Below are 22,749 nucleotides of genomic sequence, written 5' to 3'. Positions count from 1 at the left end.
GAATAGTTCTTTCTGTTTGCTGGCTAATAGAGTATGCATATTGATATTTTCGCTCTTAAAGTGTAAAGCGGTACATTTTTAACCCATAGTTACAAATTCAACATATTGGTCCACCCAAGAAAACCTGACTGGAGCACCTTGCAATAGCAAGCTGTCATTGTCTACATTTACTCTTCCATTTATTTCTAATTTTTACAAATACCTATAGAAGTAGTAGAAGGACAAACCATGGTAGCTCTGACTTTATTTAAGCACTAACCAGTTACGGTCGTTGGAAAACTGTAGACCCATTTGACCAATCGATCACTGTTGCCGCAGTCAAAAAGCATTTGGAGAAGCTTAGAATGAATGACTCTTTTAAATGTTGACCTGAAGCCCAAGCGTGCTGCGTCAAAACAGTGAGTGATGAACCTTGCCCATTTGAATCCTGGATCGGTGCTGCAGATCAGTGTTTCGTCTCGATCTGTGGATAAACTGACTACATTTGTGTAATTCTAAGGGCTTGTCTACACAGGTGGACTGCTTTAAGTCAGCCCGAAATCATACCGGCAGAACCTAATTTTACATTTTTTTATTCTTGTTAAATAAATACCTAAAGCCACTTGGGGGCCTGGTACCTGTTCTTTTAATGGATTACCTTTTTCAGGATAGAAGGCCATAATTTTCCAAGGGGCAGCAGCTTTGCGAACTTCACAATTCGTATATGAGGTTCATTTTGGAATGCCTTGACTTCCTTCGATTTTTACGGTTTGGAAAGGCCCTATGGACCCTTATATTGTTTGTTAACCTTTTTCAAACCATTTGCTGCTCCTTGGGATGTAACCATCGACACCTAGAGGAAGCCTCTGCTGTTGAAATGTCTCCGCCCCGCATCAATTAGAGTATATAATGCAATCAAACATTTAATCGGGTCGCTGTACCGAGAATTGCAATGATGTTATGCAGAACCGAGGGTATATTTTGTATGCATGTTGGATTTTCGATCTTTTAAAGAAGTTTTTGAAGTACAGAACCGCACTAAATGGTACGAGCATCTTCTTTGGTGTGCCGTAATTCTCTAGTGCTTTTATGAGGATATATAAGACTTAGTAAATGACGCGGTTTTAATCGTTGTAGCTCTTTTTTTCTAAGTCGAGTGGTTGTGGTAAGCCTAAAGATCTTGGAAAAATTCAGAAAACTAAATCCAGGTTCTCGATATTTTTGTCTTCAACATTTTAAAGTCTATATGTTCTTCCACCCAATTAAACTTAACTCCTTTCAACGTAAGTTCGATGAGTAATCTTTGAAGAGCCGATAACGGGACCGCAACGAATAATCGCAGTACTGGGCGTAAACGCCTAAGCATTTATAGCGACATGCAAAAATAGGTGAATAAAAGTTGTACTCGTTTTACATTCGACGATTTTTTGATGTAAAAATCCTCTCGACAGATTCTTGGTCGATCGCGTATTATCATTGATTGGTGTCTCAAAAATGCGATCTATCTCTGGGATTAATATTTTAAAATTTGCATTGCTAGGACTCATGCAAATACTACCTAAGTATCCTTGATAATCCACTTCATATCTTGAAAAGACATTACTATGAATGCACCCATATGTCCAATGGGAACGCATCGTGCATTTGATCTTTTGCAAGTACAAAGAGTTTTGTACATCAAATGAAGTTACATTGTATACAAATGTTTTACATAGTGGAAAGCCTTTTCTATTGTACGATCAGTTATAATTCTTGAGGAAGATTGAGTGTGGAAAACACTTCGCAGCCTTTTATATTTTTAAGGATTCAATATACGTTTGGTAAAGCCCAACCTAGTTGACATAAACTCGCTAGATTTAGTTGGATTTTAACATAAGGACTGCTAGAGAATTAAGCTTTAGGTTGGACAAGGTTCTGTCTCATACTTTACTCCGCAAGGTTCCTACCATATACCAGCATCATTCGCAGATCATATCGTTTCATAGCAAAGCATGGGTTTTAAATTTGCTCAGATCCAACCGTCAATTCTCGTTTTTGGAAAGTTTTTAGGAAGTATGGTATTGGTGGCTAATGCATATCTGTCACTGCGTTGCCATGGTAGCTATAACTAACAACCATAGCACCGCGTTGGTTCAAACCTTAGCATTACCAAAAATTATTACCAGATATTGATAATTTGGATAAGAGGGAATCAATAAAAATTAGAGTATTAAGGAAAATATGAAACTAAAGAAAGGAAGGTATTATAAAGATTAAAGGTAACGTGTATAGTTACCATACCGTTTCATAAGTCTGTTGGTGAAGTCCTAATTAAATACAGCTACATCAACTTTGGTTAGACTCTTCTTATTCAAATCTATTCAAACACTTATCGCTTCAAGACAAGTTGGTAGGGAACCTATTCTCGCGCAAATTGGCAAGATTGAATTTTCTGTTTTAAAAATCTGAATACAGTTTGAGCCAAGATCACCCATGTTATTCCGATAATCAATATGTAATTTCAAACGAAGTATCGTCAATAGACATTCTCTTATTCCAACATTCTATAAGCATATATACGAAACGGAACCCGCCTCCTAAGTTTTCTGGACATTTGACTTTATCATGCCCGAGCTACAAATTTTCTAGCTTCCACCCATCTTTAAATAGCAAAAACTCAGGAGTATTTGATCCGGACTTATAAATAAAAACTCAACCGGCAAAAAATATGCATATTCCTGAAGTCCAACACCAAATATTAATGATCGACGAGGCTTCTTTAGGCAACCCCATCCGTGCCGAAGTCAGTGTTTTCCAATGTTCTTCGCAGAAAAGTATTTTACAGGACTCGTATATCAATCTCCTTCACTTTCACTTCTAGTTTTTTTAAGGAGCATCCTCTATGTGCATATTCAAAACTTTTACCAAACAAAACGAGTGTACATATAGAGAGAAACCCTGAACTTAAGGGGATTAAAACTATCAGTCAGATAGCCAGATCTACGTTCGTATAAAACGAAGAAGATCGAGTACGTTCATATAAAACCGTGTCTGTGACGTGGTGGGATCTGTACATGGCATATCGTGAAGTTATTATAATATTGAGGTCAAAGCTTGGGACAAGTGAATACGTAGTAGTTTCGCTTTCCAGTTCACTAAATCGATAAGTACCTGTTGTCTTTAGGATGAATTAACGTTAGAGATCTTTAGTGAAACGTGACATATTAACGGTAAGGTAAACTACCCTTTTGAAATGTGTATCATAAACCAACTTAAGTGAGTGCCGTAGGTAGCTGTGGATTCGGTTTTTCGATTAAAATGCAAATAGCTGTGGCAGGTGAATCATTTTAAGGGTCTCCACTCTAGCCGTTTATAATCAAAGTTTTTCGAACCTGTTTATTTGCTTACATTTGCAACAAATTTTAGGTTCAGGTAAAGCTGACAACTCACAAATTTTATTATTGTCTTTTGCAGTTTTATTCCCTTTAATCTAGCATTACCAACATTGGCTCCAAACATCGTTCCCAGCATTTTTATCTCTAGATTCGATTCATAATGAGTCAAAGCTGATAATGCTTGTTGCAGTACAAAACGGCTCATTGGACACGTGAATAAATACTTCCATACGCAAAAATGCCTTGCTTGTAAAGATGTCCTGCTTAAAAATTTTTTGATATGCTGCTCACGCCCACATAAAAAAAAATGGGATTAAGATTATCTGCTCAAACAACCCTAGTTGTTGGGCGGAACTGAAGACTCTCAACTACCCATTGTCCTTCAAGGGACGCAATTCACCGACAAAATTGACATTAAAATATTGGAGGAAATTCAGCTATTTCATTTAATTTCCAGTACACATAATTAAACTAAAAGTAAAAAGCCGTTTTCCTCAGCAAGAATTTGGCCGTCGTCAGCAAAGTACTGGTACTGCAATCACGACTGCTCTCTTCCAGCGCTGTCATACCTCATAGCTACTGTTGCGCGGGCTATCTCTTATGAAAATGCTGCGTTGAAGCTTAATATAATTGCTCACACCAACTGAAGGGGCATATACGAAGGATGACTGGCAAGCGTGCGTACCTGATATCTCCTGTAATAGTTTTCTAAGAGTAACAATACTTGAGTCACTCTTGTCTGGAAGTTGGCGAAGGGTACCACATTTCTACTTAGATATGGGCTATTCCAGCGTCAGTGTTGTCGCTTGGCACAAACTGACTGTGTATTCCTCTCTTCTGACTGAATAGCAAGAAAAGGTCAATTATGTATTTCCATGTAATATGTAAAAATCGAAAGCAATAGGCAAACAAATACTACAATTATAGTAATAATGATTCTTTGGTGTGAAGATTAAAAACTTGAATATACGCTGAATTTCTCTAACCAATACTGACTAAACGAGTTTACCTTGCAAAAAATAACACAATCCATTCACTGAACTATGTGCAGGTGTTTACGATGATCTTAGTGACGGTGAGCGTCCTTGTTGCGATTGCTGTGCTGAACGTGCATTTCCGATCACCATCAACACACAAGATGTCACCATGGGTACGACGTGTATTTATTCGTGTCCTCCCAAGACTACTTCTCATGCGATCTCCACAGTATAAAATTGAGATCGAGGATGAAACTACTCAGCATCCATCGAATGTGCCTGCCAGCGTGTCACAAATTTGTCGTGATAACTTTCATCTGCCCAGGTGCTTACATTTCCTCTCATTATAAGCTGGGCTCTGTCATTATTCCTTTCACACAGTACGTATTAAGTAATAATTATACACTTCAGCAGGGAACAGAACCCAGATCTAAAATCCATAATTGAGGACATGAAAGCAGAATTGAATAGACATAAATAAAGCGATTACATCTTTGAAGTATTAAAGTTTTATATAAAAAAGAGCGATAAACGTAACAGAATGTGAAAACTATACGAGAATAACAAAATAGTATGTTGATTGATCGAAGCAAGAAATACATTGAAAAACGCTGAGAAATGGGTAGGCTGATCTGCAACGCGGGCGCTCGGGTGACGATCCGGTAAAGCGGACGAAACAGTTTTACATAAGCCACAAATGGTTAAGCGTTAAAGATCGGAATTGTGGGCTAATGATAATGTACAGGTTACGAATAAAATAGCCTCAGAGTTAAAGATAACAGTAAAAACGTTTATGCAACAGACAGTGTCAAATTTATTGTAAATATTTTTGTTATACAATATGCACAAATAATACAAATAATATGAAAAAGTCTAAATATCTTGGAGAGTTAGGGTCGCGTAACGCAGTAGATAGTACGCAGGAGCAGTGGCGGTCTTGTAATGTTGTAATGTTTAAACGGTTCTCGATGAACGGTTACGAACGAACTGATGGAGTCTAAAGCCGTTGTTGAATGATCGGTTGTCAAAAAAACTGAGCTTCTTATTTAAAGACAAAGCACACGTAGAAGTCAACAGAGGATATTTACTACATCGTTAATTATTGGCTTCCAGTACTAAAGTTTGATTAGTTTTATACACATTGCTCATCTTACATTAACCTTATACATTGGGATATAGACAAGTTTCATTTCGTGTTGAGGGGCAACCATCTAAAGTTATGCTTAACCAGACGTAAATTTTTAAATATATATATATATATATAAAGAGTATCAGCTTATGTCCGAATCTACTTAACGGTACCGCGGAAGTTACTATTTTCATTCTATGCAGTTGCTTTGTCTCATGCTTCCTTAGTGGGCGACACAAACCGGTCCGTATTTCGTATATAAACATGGTGTTCCTAACCGGGTTTCTTAACCGAGTAATAGTTAAGCAAACTGTCTTTAGAGTAAACCAGACGTGCTTTACCTCTACTGAGCATATTGCGTAAGCAATTATTTTTTTTTCATTGTCTGCATTTTTTTTTACAATTTTATACGACGTGCTTCAAAGAATCCCATTTTAAGCCAAAAGGAAGCGCATTTCCCATGCTATATTTTGCTTAAAGGTTTTGATAATAGCAACTCTTCCGTTTGAAATCCTGGGGTGTAATTGTAATCCTCTGTCGTGAATCTTCAATTTCTGTTCTTAAGAGTTATTTACAGTAACAAATTATTATTTCGCTGAAGGCCTCTTCATCCGTGTTTTCACCAATCTTTGGTCCATTTCATGTGCATTCTCACCTTCGAAGTAAAAACCTGAACCACCAAGTGTTAATTTTCAGCATTAAACAATATCTTTCGCATTAGCTCATTATTTTCGAAAAACTTTGTCAGCTATTGATGGTAAAGGGCCAAGAACTTGGCATAAATATTTACCAAACGTTACCTGCTAATAGTCGGTAGTTTCAATGCTATTCAAAATGTCTGATCTGCTATTAACTCTAAATAAGCTAATATATTCAACGGATTTGTGAAGTTTAAGATAACACTAGACACGGATAAATTATAGGAAATTGTAGGCCTAAAATTTATTAATATTGGAGTACAAATACAGGAGCAAATTGGAACAATTTAAAGTCAATTCCGGCATTTCACTAACCATAAATGTATACTATGTATAGAAATTAGATTATATGCAAAAATAAATTTACATTTATTAATGTGGAGAAGTATCAAGTTTGTGGTAAGACGAACTGCAGTAACCTATTTTTAGAACACGTGTTTTACGCTTTCCGATTTAAGCAACAGATTCATACGACTGAATTATAAAAAATACAAACAAAGCGTGAAGTTCCCCTACGATATGGTGAACATCAAGATATTTCAGGGAAAAATATCAAATTGGAAATCGACGAATAATGTAGTTTATACAAGACGAAGAGACTAAATAGAGACTATTGTTCGTGTTTGTTTCTAGCATTGTACTTGAACGAAAATAGTATCATTCCTAATGGTCATGTTTAGACAATGTAACCGCCATTCAGTACGATTAGAATATTAACTCGGACCCTAAACGGTTTACACATTCGTTTCGAATGTGTGAATATGCGCGTGTTACTTAACATCATCAGCGAAACACTTTATGTTGTCGGATCAAGATCTCGCTGAATAACTGAATAACTGCAGCCATACGTACTTATTCAAAATCATGCTAGCACTCCCTTGCAACTCTACGCCAATCTACTACTATGAGCCAGTACACCATCTGGTTAGAAGACGTAAGGCTTTCTTCTAGACACTTTAGCCGTCAATAATTTTACAGTTTCTTGTAGAACAGGCAAATAAACTCCTCTGATAGTAGGTTAGCCTTCCTGGAAGAAGTATGGTTGAATGAAATCTTCATTAGACACGACACTCCGAACATGCACATTGGCCTTTATTCATAATGGCCGCATCCTCAGGATGCTGAGCACGCAACCGATCATTACTTTGGTTAAAGTTTGCATCCGGAATAGGGGTTCTATCATCAATGAAGAATCGAGGACAACCTGCTACCTCGTTTTTAAAAGTACTAAGGGGCAAACGACACCGCTCTTTGTTTGTTATAAATTTTGGAACCTGCTTCATCTGTAACCGCACGCTCATTTGCAATATCGCACACGATCAATTTGGCACAAACTGAGAAGCTTATAATGTTGGTGGAAGTTTGTTCACGGGTGAGGGTTGGATAATACCCAATCATCCCTCAAATCCGGAAAACGACCCACTGTCTTTTGTTATGGAAGGAAATTTGCTTATATCTTCTTCAGAACGACTTTTTATCTAGTAATACCAATTTCAGATAAACATATCCGCGAAACGGCAAGAAATCACTTGGAAAGACCCGAGTTTAGTAAATTTATGTTCGTCCTAATTGATTCGCGGCGCCTAACTGTTATAGGACAAATTTCTAAGCTGTGACATTAGGGCATAGAACAGATACATACCGAATCGCACCCGTGTCTCGATTAGACAACACAATTTTTTCCCTACCGAAATGTACAAATTAGGTCTTCGCTTAACCATTGGGGAGGCACCAGCGAGGCGTATTAATACGGTGTCATTACCTGCAATGTAGTCTACCAACTAACGCATCGCAACGCGCTTCACCTTCACTTTGTTAGTACAGGATTTTAATTAAGGAGTCAACAACAGTGTACAGGAATGGGATGCTTTTGTTTCAGGAAAGGCAAGACAGGGTGATGTTTCTATATCATTTATATTAAATGTTCTTCATATAGGGTGTACAAAAAACAGTCTTACATCTTTTCTGACGAGGTCCCTAGTCGTTTTCTCATGTTTTCTATCGTGCTGTCTTTCAAGCTCACTATAATTGCGTAGTAGTAAATCGTAGTAACTGTGGTGGCACCGGTAATATAAGAACAAGGCGAATCGTAACCTCATTGTCAATATGTGGTGACCACAGTCACGAGAGTATCAAACTGTTTAAAGATGGTAGATACTGGCAGATATTTAGCACGTTATTCACAATCCTATCGCCATGATGACACAGTGGGTAACGTGCTTGCTAAGCATAAAAACACGAGATGGTCTATGTTTGAATGCAGTCGTAGACATACTTCTTTACGTTCTGAGAGCCAGCCGTTTGAAGTAATGCTTTATTAAGTATTAGGCGTAAAAAAAGGAAAAACTTTTCTTAGATCTCTGCGAATATTATTATATTTAGTGAGAATTTAATAAGTATGATTAGATTATCGCCATATGGGTGAATATTGAAAATCTTATAATAACTTCAAGGTAATTATAAGACGTATTATGAAAAACTGCTAATTTTTATGAAAACAAAAACATAAACCATGCACACACATATAGATAAACTGAGTTATTTGTACAAAAACTTGCTACTAGTTTATCGCGGAACTGGTGTATTAGGACGTTACAAGCCAAATAGCATATAAAAAGATTATTTGTACCAGATTTATGTTAGCATATAAGACTTGCTGTTTGGTGGACACTTTGGTGCTCGATAAGAAATGTTGAAAAATGAACCTTCAGTTATAAAGCTATTTATACATAGGACACTTTGGTGGAGCGTGCCAATAAACAACTATATATAACTGCTATGTAGTGAAACGAACTCTGCATACTTTTAGGAAGCCATTTTTGCTTTTTAAGTGAAATGTACACCAACCAATATACTGTCAGAATAATATAACGCAATAAGTGAGTAGTAGAATTTAACTCGAATTACACAATAAAGGAGAAGCAGTGTACTAGGGTAATAAAAGTAAGACATTCTAAGTCGGGCGAAAAATTGCCTATATTGAGTTTGAATGTGACATGAAAATACACTTGGCATCATCTGGAGAGATATAATGACTTCAAATGTGCGAGACGTAATGCGTTTTCAGGTGTCGCAACAATAACTCAGCGGCTGCGCAATTTGATATGGTGGCTCCTCCTCTACCCGCTCATCTTTACAGTAGCAGTGATAAACGTAGCCAACAGTATGGTGCTGGGGTCCCAGAGGGGATAGCGGGCTCTCCACCTCTATCGCCACTGAGAACGGTGGGCGAGCCAATCGGCATGCCATTGGCTGAAGAGCTTTTACTCGCAGAACTGGATACTTCGCCAAATCTCGACCGACAGCATTTTCCGCGAGAGCTCGAAAAAGCAATTCATTATGCTATGTTTATCGCTCAGCACATCGACAACAATGATGACTTTGAAAGCGTAAGACAGAATTTTTAACTTACTTCAGACAATGATTGTAGTTGATTTCAACTAGATGTGGGTAACTATAGAGTCTTATCACTTTTCAACCTTGATTTTTGCTTTGCAACGGCCTCTTTTTTAAATGTGTACGTTATTATAATTCCAATTTTTAAAGTAAACTAGAAATTCAAAGAAGCCCTGGTACTTTTTTGGCCTTTTTCTCTGTAGCCTGAGCGCATACAAAAATAAGATCTAAACATAATATTTTTGACCTTATGCTTGTTGAATATATTGGTGTGAATTAAGATTCTAAATTTAAAAGTTAATGTAGTGAAAGAGGTGATGTAGAGAGATAATTTTTACTATATCTGTTTCATTGTCTGAGCCACCAAGATTGATCTGAATTCGACATAGGCCCGATTGTAGGCTCAAGTTGTTTATTACACACTATTGCGAAAGTGGTCAAACTCTACTACCATTTGAATATTCCGATAAACGTCCAATTTACGAACAACTATGAAACAAAGGCTGACTAACAAATTTAATTTGATGACCAATAAACAGTTCAGTGATGAGTGGAGCCGAGAGAGCTCCTGCCTTTCTATTCTTTCCATCCTGTTTACCAGTCCTCTATCTTTCATTCGAAATATTTTACCAGACACCAGTCGACTACATGGTATAGTTAAAGACTTGCTTATAAAATGCTTCCTGAAGAGCTTTGTTTCTCACTGGCTGATTAAGGGCTGGCCTCTGCTGATACTGCCCTCAACTCGGTCCTTTCACCTACACGGTGCACACTCTAAAAAACTGTTTCACATTTTACTTCCTGTACTGCTGTTAAGCATTGTATTAAACGGCTGGTTCCTAGCACAAAACGAAGTGTGCCTACGCCGTGTTTCAAATACAGACCGCAACGAAGCTTAGTTCGCAAATGTGTTACGCATGACCCATCATGAGCAATGCCCAGTCTGGCCTATGCTTGATTAGTACAGTTTCATCGTTAAATGAGCGGCTTAGATATATTTTATCTGCAATATGTAACCAGTAAATAATTGTTTGCATGGGGTTAGAAATTGCACTTTATGATTTCGGCATGAGTAGCTGTAATAGATAGCTATATAAAGAATAACCGTTAACGTATAAACTTGAGACACATGTATGTGATGGGGTTGTTAGATTTGTCAAATCACATGCATAGTTTCAACACGAGCATTTATCGTGGGGACTTACAGAGTTGATTCATTCGTACTCATTTATCAGGCAGAGTTTTGCAGTTATGCGAACGGCTCATTATTTAAAAACAGCTGTTGTATAATACAGAGCGATTTCATAAAAATAATGAAAGTCTGTAATGGGTTGATTCTTATCGATTTTCTCTATCCAAATGCAATTGTTATGTTTCAGCATTCAGAAGATATTAAATGGAAGGAGAGTAGAAGTCAACAATTAATTAAAGGGGTTAAAAAACTAGTTATATACAGAGATAAAACGTATTAAAGTAGGTTGCATATAATCAAGGTTTCGCAACAAATATTTACCGGGAAACATAGTTAATTACCGGTAAAACATGGAGGCGAGGTTGATCGCCAGTACCTAGTTGGCATAAATCTGTATTTATATTGAAATCCGAAGGTGTAGTAAAACTCAAAACGCTTAGTAGATACTCTGTGGGTATCATTTATACTCATAGAACTAAGACGTACTACGCAAGTTGGCAATCAAATAAAATATGCTTCTCATCGAATCCAGGGGCAAGACAGCGTCGCCTTGCAAGAGAACACAAACTAGTTTAATGAAGATTGTTCATGTAATGATAGTTATTAAAAATCAATGTGATGAAACATCTTTAGCTACAAATAAGGAACGAAGAGGTGTTGTTAGTTACTGTTTATCGTAATCATATCTCTGGGAAGACTAAAGTTTATTCCAGTTATATGGTTCCGTTAATTGTACAAAGACTGGTTGTAAGGTAATTTGTTCACAGTATTAAATATCTTCCTGAACTTTCCGACTAAAGAAGACATAATTCAATTATTTTAAAATCTATGAATGTGTGCTTCGCATTTTGTAAGCGCTTTAGAGTAAGTGATATTCGGCCGTTGGATTTTTATATATATGCTGAACGCTTTTGGTGACTAGGCTGTAAGTCAGTGTCGAGTTAATGAGTAACACCAGTGATTTCGAGACAAACGAAAAAGCTTTGTGACGATTCTGCTCTACAGAATTTTCTCGCACGATAACAACGTGAAAAAAAGTAAGGAGATTGTACTAAATCATGGCGCAGTAACCCTCAGAAAACCCGTGGGTTTTTTAACACGAGAATACATAGGCTCAAACGGGTTTGAAATCGGTTTTTTTTTACTAATTACCGCAAGGAAGTGGAGCATATTCAAAACGAGTAAACAGCAACACATGCTGCGTATTAGCCTCTTTGTTTAGTTACACAAGTTTCCAGGTAAACGTCGATGGTGCGTACAGTATCTGAAAACGTTGTCTGACGATTATGACAGGGTAAGAGCTTGAAATGCGACGGCCATTCCCGAATCATAACTGCTTGTGTCCCAGATTTCGAAAAAAAACATTAGTTACTAAATTAAAGTAGATGTTCAGGTCATATGCTCTTATCAGTAGTACGTTTTTAAGATATTGGCAGTGTTGAATTTTTTCTGTCTTTGGATGCTTCTTCCACTGATGTATCTTCGCCGAAGGTATCTCCCTGGAGTTGTGGTAGTTCTTTCCATACGGCTTGGTACGGTGGGACCCCGTCGGGTGACAATGGCTGCATTGCTAACAAAATATGTCACTATTATTCGTAAAAAAACTTTTAATTGTCGGTAAGTCCTAGTATCCCTCGACCGTCTCGTTAGCTTAACCTCTGTTCGCGACTTAAATAATAGCCAAAATTGCTAAGATACACATACAATACAGAGTTTCGTTTCGTGAGAGCCTGCGTGGATAGGATTATTTGTCTTTCAAATTTGGAGGTTGCGATTGAATTTGCCTATTATGGTGGTAGTACTGTATTGATCAATTGAACAGGCATAAAGAGAAAACCACTCAGACGCACTTCTTGGAATACCAAAAGGTTAACCTCTATGCTTATTATCCTAAAATATCCAATGTTATGTTTATAGAAAAAGACACTGCAACCTAGTCGCCCACTGATAGCTTGTTGTTGTAAGTAAATGAGCGCCATGGAATCGAGGCAGTTCTAATATTCAAGTTCTCACGCCTTTGTTAACATCAGCAAGTTAAGTTCCAGTGTTCACATCAACATCAGTAGGCCAACTGAGCTAAGCATAAGAGAACGGGCGGTCCCAGTGCAGAAATTTTAGAAAAAAAATGAAGGAATTGAAGAAAGTGAGACACCGTAGGTAACAGACTAGTTGTGTAGGTCACTGAAGGCATGTTTTAAAGTATACATAGTTTTCGCTACGTAACTGGAAATATCGTGGCGCCCACCGGGCTCACCTTAAATGATATGATTCGCTGAGATCAAGCAATTTCTTTTAAAGGATCATCAAATATACTGTACATGGTTTTGGACTCGACTTTGAGCGGTAGGCGGCGCTTTCTCCTAAAATATTTTGTACTAGTAACGTCGTAATAGAAGTCGACTTGCAAAATAAATAACATTTTTATACAATAACTAGCTCTCATCTTCGCTGGTTTAATTCGTTACTTTAAAATTTATATGTGCATGCAGTCTCCAAAACTTTGACATTTGTAATATTTATGCCTTCCTAAAAACTTCGCGAACGTGTCAAACTGGTAATTAGCTTCAATACGCTAAAAATATCCCGCTGTTTCTAATCGTTCGTGGATTGGTTTCACAGATTCGTGAAGATTGGAAGTATGTTGCAATGGTCCTTGATAGATTATTCCTATGGATATTCACGATCGCGTGTATCGTCGGGACTGCAGGCATCTTCCTCCAGGCGCCATCGTTGTACGACCAGACGGTACCGATCGATGTTAAGCACTCCCGTGTTGCTCGTCGCATGCTGCATGCAGCTCAACTCATCGACGACGACGAGTTAGACGTTGACCTGTAGACAGATATCTCAAGGCTTGTATTCTGGAATCGCCTAACGCGTAGCAAACTATTTTTGTTAAAACCAAAAAACCTCAGGCTGCTGTTTTTTAGCTTGTCAAAACATATTCTAGGGATCTCCAAAGGGCCCATATGAGCGGCCACATATGGATTTATGCACTTGTTAGCTTATTTTACGGCTAAATCTAGGCCCGCAGTAACAAAACACAAACATGTCGTCAGGCTTTTTTAGCCACAGAGATAATAAAGCTCAGTAATACCACTCATCCGAGTACGGCAGATGGTGTAAATTTGCTTCATAACCCCAAGAGTAACTAGATTTCTGTATTCGTGTGATGAAAACGTTGTTTTTGAGGAACTGTCTGTCGATTTATTAGGGCAAGAACAAAGCAGATTCTGGAAGTATTATGTACAAGGTGAATGAAGAGTTGCTGCGCAATGCGAAAATGGTAGTTTGACAATTATAACGTTCCTGACCAGCACCGTAGTAGGGTGAGTAAGTGTGGGGAATACAAGTATGACGTCACGAATTTAATCCTTTTAACAGAAGCTCAATTATTTTTTCAAGTTAAGTGCACTTTTATAGCTGCCTCTTCCTAACATTATGTATTCAAAATTGATCTTTATCGCTTGCTATATGAATATTGTTGGGATATTGATACTGAGAGACCTCGACCCTTATAACACAAATTTTGCCATATTTAACTGTTAAGGTGCTCTTTCACGACTGCACAGCGATTTTTAATAAACCTGTACATAGTAAATTCGGGATGCTATACATTATTCCTCATTTTTGGCCGAGTCATAATAGTGACGTGCCAAACCTTTCAATCTTCACATGCTTGATGGGGACGCCGATAGCTACGCGTACATTTGATAAAGACAAGACCAAACTATAATTTAAGAAATGCCTATCAACGCATCACATCATAATGCAAGCGCTTCACCTAATGTAATAGGAGTTGATGCTGAAAACTGTCTGTTAGTCTCACGAATACTGTACCGCAAGATGTAGCATAAAATTGTGTAATACGAAACACTCAACAATAGTTGAACTAGAAAGCTATTCAAGTGTGTCTCAGCCGAAATGAAGTGGTAAAAACAACTTTTTAAATATTTGCTGAAATTGTTTTTCTAATGCAGCTATTCCAAGATCAAAAATGTTCATTCACAAATACCAATCGATACACACCCCTTCAAAATGCTTGTAACTTTTTGCCAAAGATATCAACTAAATCATCCTGATATATTGACTTTTCTTGTCTAGAGGATACCGTTGACTTTATTTAAACGGTTAATGTGCAGCACGCAGAAACACGGTGTTATATGTTACCAAATATACTTGCATTTTCAGCTAGTTCTTCGAGCATAGTGAATAGGCAGCTTCTAGATGCAGTAAAATAAATGCATTTGAAAAAAAACAGCGGTTATGATAGTAGTATGGTTACTGAATAAAATGACAAAGTATCGTTTATCGTAAGATTATCTATGACTTAAACTTGTCTTCTTCTTGTTTAATATATACTGATATTTATCAGAATAAACATGCTCAGTTAGTCAATGTTTTTGTATAACAAAGGAAGCTATGGCAAAACATTGGCACGTCTACGTGCAATAAAATTGCATTATCTAATATATATTATTATTATTATATATTAATATTCCAATACAAATCCGGTCAACTACTAACGTATAGAGAAATGGCCGCAATCTACGTAAATATTAATAAACACATAAAAAACTTTATTCATGGGTGCTATTAGTGGTACTATTGCTTACTATTTTTACTAAATATATGTATTTGCATGTCCTAATGCGGAGAATTCGCTCTAACAGATAGCCATAAAAAAGGGGCTGCGACCGATTATAGCAATATTGCACGATGTACTCCTAGGCCACCGTTTACATTTGACCCACATTTATCTTTTTGTGACTCACATTTAAGATAGATCTTGCGCCTGATGTTGTTATATCTAGGAACTACCACTGTATTTAGCTCCTAGGAGCGGGTCTTCTACAGCAAAACTATTTATTATTAAAACAAAATATAATGCATAGGATTGAACCAGCAATCATGTTAGCACGCACGCCTAGTTGATAATTTTTATACTAATCTGTTCATGTGAAATACTTTTGGTAGGACATGTAAATTAGCACAACAGCTACTAACAAACTAGGACTAGTTAAGCAACGTTAGCCAACATTTTTAAAGGTATTAAAATCCACCGACTATAGCGTAAATTTCCAAGTGAAGTAAATCGTATAAGTTTTTCCATTAACCTTTATTTATTCTATTACAGTTCGATTACAGTAGGTACCGTTGATGTGTTAAGGAGATCTTAGACGTTATGCGCGGGCTTAGCTAGTGGGCAGATTTGACTTAGCGCAGGTGGGAAACAACTCAAAAATTTGTCAGCTTTTCAGCCTTGTGTCACAAGTTTCCGGACTTTCTCGAAACGACTCTCACGTTTTAATAACGTCAATCAGTTGGTTATATCTTTTTATACAAAGCGCTGTTGTTACATCACGTACAAATTACCGTTCAATTAAATCTCTCTTTTCCACCGTTGCTGCTACGCTGATCTATGCTTGTGTGCGTCTGTAGATCCGAGCTGGCCTTTGGACTAAACTAACTAGCGTCCTGCATGACCGTGCACATCAAGGTGACCTTTCTCCTATCGGATAAATAAATATCAATTCTTGAGAATTTTGAGCCAAAATTTAGGGCAGGGAAAGCAAAATTTTAAAGTTGAAGTCAAAATAATTTGTTTTACAAACAATAGCACTGATCGATTCTACGTACTCGATTCAAAAGATATTCATGCTAAAACAAGATTGTAGAAAAAGTATTAATACTCGTTTTTAGTACAAGTATTTCCTTGATAGACTATAAGCTCTACCGCCTTTTTCCTGCAGTAACAGAGTAATATTTTGAAGTTAGTAACATGTATTTGTATGGCATTGTATCAATAGTTTGATTAAACATGTATAATTCACTTCAGGTATTAAGAATTGAAAAGCGTTGTTCCTAGTTTCGCTAAGTACATAAAAAACTGTACTCCAGCACCATGAGTTTAAAGGAAGTATACTCTACTGGAAAAGTCCTATAGTAATTTGTAAAATTAAGAAATTATATACTGCAGTCCCATGCTTATATAGTTATTCTAAATTATTAAGTGATCGAGTAAATTCAAGTAGTGGCATACTGAATTTGAAAAAGGATCTACGTTCTTCTCATGTGTGAGTTCTTCTTTGAAAGACAAAATTTGAAATAGCAATGTATTCTTTAATTATTCCTCTATATAATGTAAATAAACATTCAGTGCTAGCAGAGAGAAGCATAAAAATTATTTGATACAACATTATCTCGGCTGGAGTGGCCGACTTTAGTTACACCGTACGGTTTACAGAAGACAATGTCTACAAATCTTTAAGTAGACATACCATTTTATTCCAATTCCTTATATTTCATTGAGTTGCTACACTGGAGGCTCCTTATGGCGTACATTTTTCGCTTCGTCGCAGACAGTCAAAGCTTCCGTAGTAGCTTCATTTCAATATATGAAATCCTGTTCCCGTAATTACTAAAGCCTTCCAACTTATCTGAAACATGCCATTTCCCATAAACCACCAGACCTGCGAAAGCCAGCTGCATCTATCTGTAAAAGCTGGACTTACGTTTGACATTGGTAAAATGGAGGTGTCTTTTAGGCCAGTACTTAAAAAACAACGCTCCTCTAAACGAGATACGTCCGCTTCCTCAATATATAGCAATTGGGTTGAGATTCTGAGAAATTACCATATTGTAGCTTCCATCCGGCCTCTTTTATGTTGTCCAAAAACCTTAAGAAGTCGCCACGGCTAGCTATACAATCATGTTTCCGTTGAAAAAATTCTAACGGAGATGGATTTAAACCGTCCAATAGGACGCCGTTCTAGCGATAATTATAGCCATTTTCACTTGCTGGGTGTGCTGTGGGGCCCTAAATCTTCTTTACTCCCTGCAGTTCTTCAAGGAACTAACTCAGTTTAACAACTATTTTCAAAATATCTGTGTGGAGGATCTTCTCACGTACCACTCTTATGTGTGGGTTCTAATGTATGCATTTTCCAGGTACTTTACCTTAATCAGAGAGGCTATGTACTACTTACAAGTATTTTCTTTATTTGTGTTTCTAGATCTAGGATATGTTTACGTAAAGTTTTTCTCTCAGTGATTATCTTGCGGTACCGACTACGGAACACTGTCGCCTGTTCTGCTTTACTTTCCACTTCTTTTCCTGTTGACTCTGCGTTTGCGTATTATTTCATCAGGGTACCGACCATCTTTATAATGTTTTCTACTGTTCCCTTCATATCCTTCATTGGGTGTTTGGGACCTATTTCGTAGCGTGGTAGGTGTGAACCGTCACGACTACTTTGCAGAGGTTTTCTCAGATCATGATCAACTTTGCAGAGTCTTTTACATTCTTTCTGTTCTTTAAAGAAATGATTCAAAGGTATTTCTTTTATGTTTAGTGTCCCAGACCAGCGATGTGTGGTAAATATCGATATATGTGAGCAACTCTTTTTACTATCGCCAGGCATCTAGGACTAACCTGGCGTAGCAGAACTTCTATATTTTTCCCAAATCACAGACCAGTGAGAAATAATCTCACACTTCTACTAATCCCGACTTTTTTGAAGGATCTATTAAGGACTAAGGGCTTCGAAACCTTGCAAAGATAGCTTTGTAAACTAAAGACCTAATGATCTATGGAGGCAGTCGTGAGTTGCCTTGCATATAGTTGCAATAGATCTAAATTTAATGATGTTTCTGACGAAGACGGTGGCGACGAAGTATAGGAAAGAAGGACGCGCTGCTCCTTAAAACGTGCTTTCTATCAAAGGACCGCTCTTAAATATAAATAATATAATATTTTTTATAACAATAAATTTCTTCTTTTTCGGGCTTCTTTTGTGCAACAATAGAATTTTTTGTCGCACGTCACGAAAAAGCTCAGAAAAGCAATGGGACCGATGTCTATTACTAGGAATCCCCGTTTCCTCTCGCCATCTCCCTATGCTTAAATAGCCCCAGTGACTGCCCACGACATTTAGACTATATAGGAACATTTCCTCCTTGCAAACTTGTTTCTATTGCATTGCCTTAAAACTTCAATCCGTTCTCGGATTCCACCGCATGACACAAAATCGACTATTTTACTTCTTCGCTGGAACACCTCTGTTCATCGAGGACTCGTAATTAATGTCTAGTATAGATTTAATACATTAAATATTTTAGTAGATTTTTTCAATCTTAGAGGGGTAAATTTGCAGAAATAAACCCAGGGTTCCACGAAAATGGAGTTATGTAAAATGCATGAATGGCACTTAACCGCTTAAATCGCCATGCTATAACTAGGTATGTGGTGCATGATTTTAATCGTAAGCTATGGGAAAGTCGCTTGATACGAAAGCTAGAACTAAAATAGCCTCGCAGTTATTGCTACCTTCTTCACATGGTGGCTCCAGTCATAACACTTGACTCTATGAGTTACTAATATAATCATCAAAAAACTGGTTTGATAACTATAATGGCTATGCGTCTGAGTCATTTTCATCATTAATATCTGCTAAGGATAGTATGCTAATAACAGAATTAATAATGCTACATCAGAAGAAACATGTTTACATTTCATAAAGGAATCAATAATTTTTGAGTGGTATAAGAAGTGCCTGTCCCGGAAAGTACGCAAAACCTTACGGTGTGAAAAAAGAAGCCCGAAGGGAGAATCTTAAATCAATTACAGTATCGAAATGGAACAATAGATGGAATGGAGACGATTAAGACAGTTGTAACCAAACCAAGAGCATAAGGCGAAACCAAAAACACAGCCCACCTAAGAGAAAAGATTAAAAGGAAATAAACAAGCTAGCTGAGAAGCCGAGAACAAATAACAAGGAAGCATTTGAAGGGGACAGGAACATATAAAAGCAAATGCTGGGTCACTCCGGCAACTTATCGGCTTGCTCGAAACAGTTCGGAATTCGTTAAGTATTCGCCGAAAATACGGGTAAGGATTCAATGCAGGGAGTCCTAAGGTACCAAAGTGAACAAAAGTTGTAAGCTCCAAGGAATTTTAGCAGTTGGTCCTAGTGGAGGTGTGGGTAACTAACACAAGGATATTCTTTTTGAAAATCCTGAACCATTTCAACCACACGCTTCTATCAGGAACCTGATCACATGTGTGGTGCACTAACTGACCAGGTGATTTTACGATCAACTGAAACGGTTTAGATTAGTTTACATTTAACGTACACGTAAACCGAATTAATTTATTTAGCCGCACGTTTAAATTTTTTTCTTTTTATTGCTATCAATGCGATTGCTTAAATTTGCGTTCAGCGCGCTTTGCAGTTGGGAAAAGCTGAATTTGTCACTACTTAATACAATATATTCAATGCGAAAAGTAATAATAAGTGATGTTATGTAAATAACACACTACCGTAACCTAGATATTTAATTATATAATTAACGTAATATAATAATTAAATAATATAATAATTTGTGTAACTTGTTAATCCATAGGAAAGTAATTGAGTATTTCTGGTTAAAAATTTACCTTAAGACGGAAAACATAAGGAATTCCACTTCTGCCAGTTGCATCTGAAATCGAGTATTGAAGCGATTAGCTTCTTTTACTTACAAGAAGCCTTTTGATTTTACAATCTGACAAGACAAACATATCTTGTATACTATAAAGCATTACTTAGGAGGTACATCAGTGAAACTTTTACGTAAGTAATCGCCCTTAGTAACTTGAGAAGTAATCAGAAAAATAGGTTGAAGGTATGCCCTTATGTGTCTGGAGTGCCACGTAAGACAATTCAACAATTAATTCTCTTCCGCTTGTTCTTTAATGCCTTAGCCGATGCTGCTAAAAAAATACTTTTAGGCGACGCTGCTCGAATTGAATATCCTTTTGTTAGATTACATTGGTTCTTCTAGTCACAAGTCTAATGTCAGAATCTTTAGGAAAAGAAAGCCTATTGAACTGAATGTTGGACTGAAGTAATACCAATCCTCTGCGTGAAAAAACGATTAGATTTTCGAAATTTTATATATATCCTGCCGAATCTTAGCTGATATACTGGCTCCAATAAGAGTTAACTAATGGCGGAATCTGTGTTAGCTCTTACTACCAAAATTTCAGAATTGTATATAGAAACATATATAGTCAAAGCCCTTGTTCTGAATATTTACTTAGAACGTAGTTTTGGGTAAAAGAGATTAGCAATAGAAGCGTGTTAGTACCGAGGGAGTTTACAGGGTAATCGACAATCAGTTTTTCAAAAGTAACACATACACACACAACTTTTTCAAAACAGAGAGAACGACAGCTAAACGAAAACGATCAGGCACCTAGTCTCATTACTGGTACGATTATATTTAAACATTTGTGTCCTTCAAGGCCTATACAATTAAAAAATATCAATGTTTCAAAAACTATGGAAGTACTATTAGTTATACTAAATTCCGTTTTAGCTTGTATAAAGTTCGAGTATGTTTTCGATCTCATGCTTGATCTGCGCGGATGTTGAATTATGTTGTAATTTATTATGTTATGATGTGAATGTGATGTTGTGATTATGTGACTGATATTATTATTATTATGGTTACTAGGAACATATACAAAGAACAAAAGTTACGATGAATATTTTCTTTGCATGAGTTGAATGAATTACTTCACCGTTAACTTTTAAAGGTCCATTTAATTCTTTCCAAGCCTGTCATTAGTGTACCGGTAAAAACCCTTTGCATCTAGGGCATGGTTCTAATTATACAAGCTTGTTCATGGCATACATATAAAGCTGCGTATCCTCCAATCCTTTAGGCCAGTTTTATCAATTACTTTTCTATTCGTTTGGATAGGTAATGCAAATATAATAGCACGTGTCATAGAAATTGTCAAAAAGCAAGCGTGAGATCATCCTTGGCTTAGATATCGAGTGTTGGTAACAAAATAGTACTACGGAGGATTTTGAAAACAAAGGTTGTGATACGAAGAACAACATGTGCTCCTCATATAGTCATCATGCCTGAATTGATTTGTAAATATGATGCAGATAAAGCCAAAAAGACCCACCCCGGTTGGAGGCCTAGCAGGAACATTTCCTTAATGCTCTCCCTTGATGTTATATTGAAAAGGCGATTCCGAAGGCTTATCTATACAGGGAGAATAGCTGAAAATGAAATTATGCTATTAAATAGTTAATAGACAGGTATTTCAGCTCACCTCAATGACGTTACTGCTGGCGGAAAAAACATTGAAAAACTATAGAGAAACATAATCAGAGAACCAAGAAACAGCTAACTAAAATAGAAATTAGTAATACGAAAGCCCGTTTTTCTGCACACTAAGGCGAGGTAACCAGGCTCACTAGTTAGAGTATGAAGGAAATAATTGGACTTAAAAAGATCGAAGCCATTATTCATAAATTTGTGCTAATGTCACAGAACTTCAGAGTTTACCGGAAATGCTATATTACAATATAGTTTACGTACTCATAATGTGAATTTTAAAGCCCTTTGGATGAACTCTTGAGAAAAACTTGGACTTTTTACAGAAGAGGTTAGATTATATGAATAGAATTATTCTATTCCCATTTTTACTCTCATTACGGTACTCGATTGTGCACAAGTGGCCAAATGGTGTCAAGAAAGTTTCTCCTTTACTTTTGCAAAAAAAAACTACTCTTAGATTGAAAAGGAGTGTTATTAGTTACTGGCCATACGTCTCTATTAAGTACCTTTAAAGGTAAAAAAAAAAAAGGCATATGAGCTCGCTTGGTAAATGCAGCAAAAAAACCTGTGAAGAAACTTTTACAAGTTTGGTCGACCTCCATTTCTCGATAGGGTATGTGTCGATTTTTCTGGACCGTTTATAAACATCAATAACATAAACATAAGAATAATCACGATAACCATATGTGTTGTTCATCCGATTCAGTACCTGCAATGATAAACGACGATGGACTCCCGTTGACAGCTAGTGCGTATTTTGAGGGGATGCTTTCATCATTTGGTGACTGGGTAGGTAGCTAGATTGACAGCATAACTGAATGACTTTGTTTGGTGATGCGACAGCTTATTTATTTTGGGTTCCTTCAGTTTAACTAACACA

The 22,749-nt window shown here is 36.9% G+C and overlaps 1 protein-coding gene across 6 annotated transcripts in view; it reads left to right on the top strand.

The window, feature by feature from the left end:
• The window catches only part of LOC111252572 (acetylcholine receptor subunit alpha-like 1), a 71,350-nt gene extending 56,270 nt beyond the window's left edge, over positions 1–15,080 (top strand). For all 6 annotated transcript variants that reach the window (XM_086973800.1, XM_022810722.2, XM_086973802.1 and 3 more), the window contains 3 exons: positions 4,405–4,655; positions 9,225–9,546; positions 13,365–15,080. In XM_086973800.1, coding sequence (XP_086829926.1) covers positions 4,405–4,655; positions 9,225–9,546; positions 13,365–13,583 — 792 coding nt within the window. In that variant the 3' untranslated portion in view covers positions 13,584–15,080. The remainder of the gene's footprint in view (positions 1–4,404; positions 4,656–9,224; positions 9,547–13,364) is intronic.
• Positions 15,081–22,749: the final 7,669 nt, after the last annotated feature.

The sequence above is a fragment of the Varroa destructor genome, unplaced genomic scaffold (assembly GCF_002443255.2).
Source record: "Varroa destructor unplaced genomic scaffold, Vdes_3.0 BEIS01000006.1, whole genome shotgun sequence".
Taxonomy (NCBI): Eukaryota; Metazoa; Arthropoda; class Arachnida; order Mesostigmata; family Varroidae; genus Varroa; species Varroa destructor.
The sequence above is the reverse complement of the archived record's forward strand: the minus strand, read 5'-3'. Positions and strand labels throughout refer to the sequence as shown.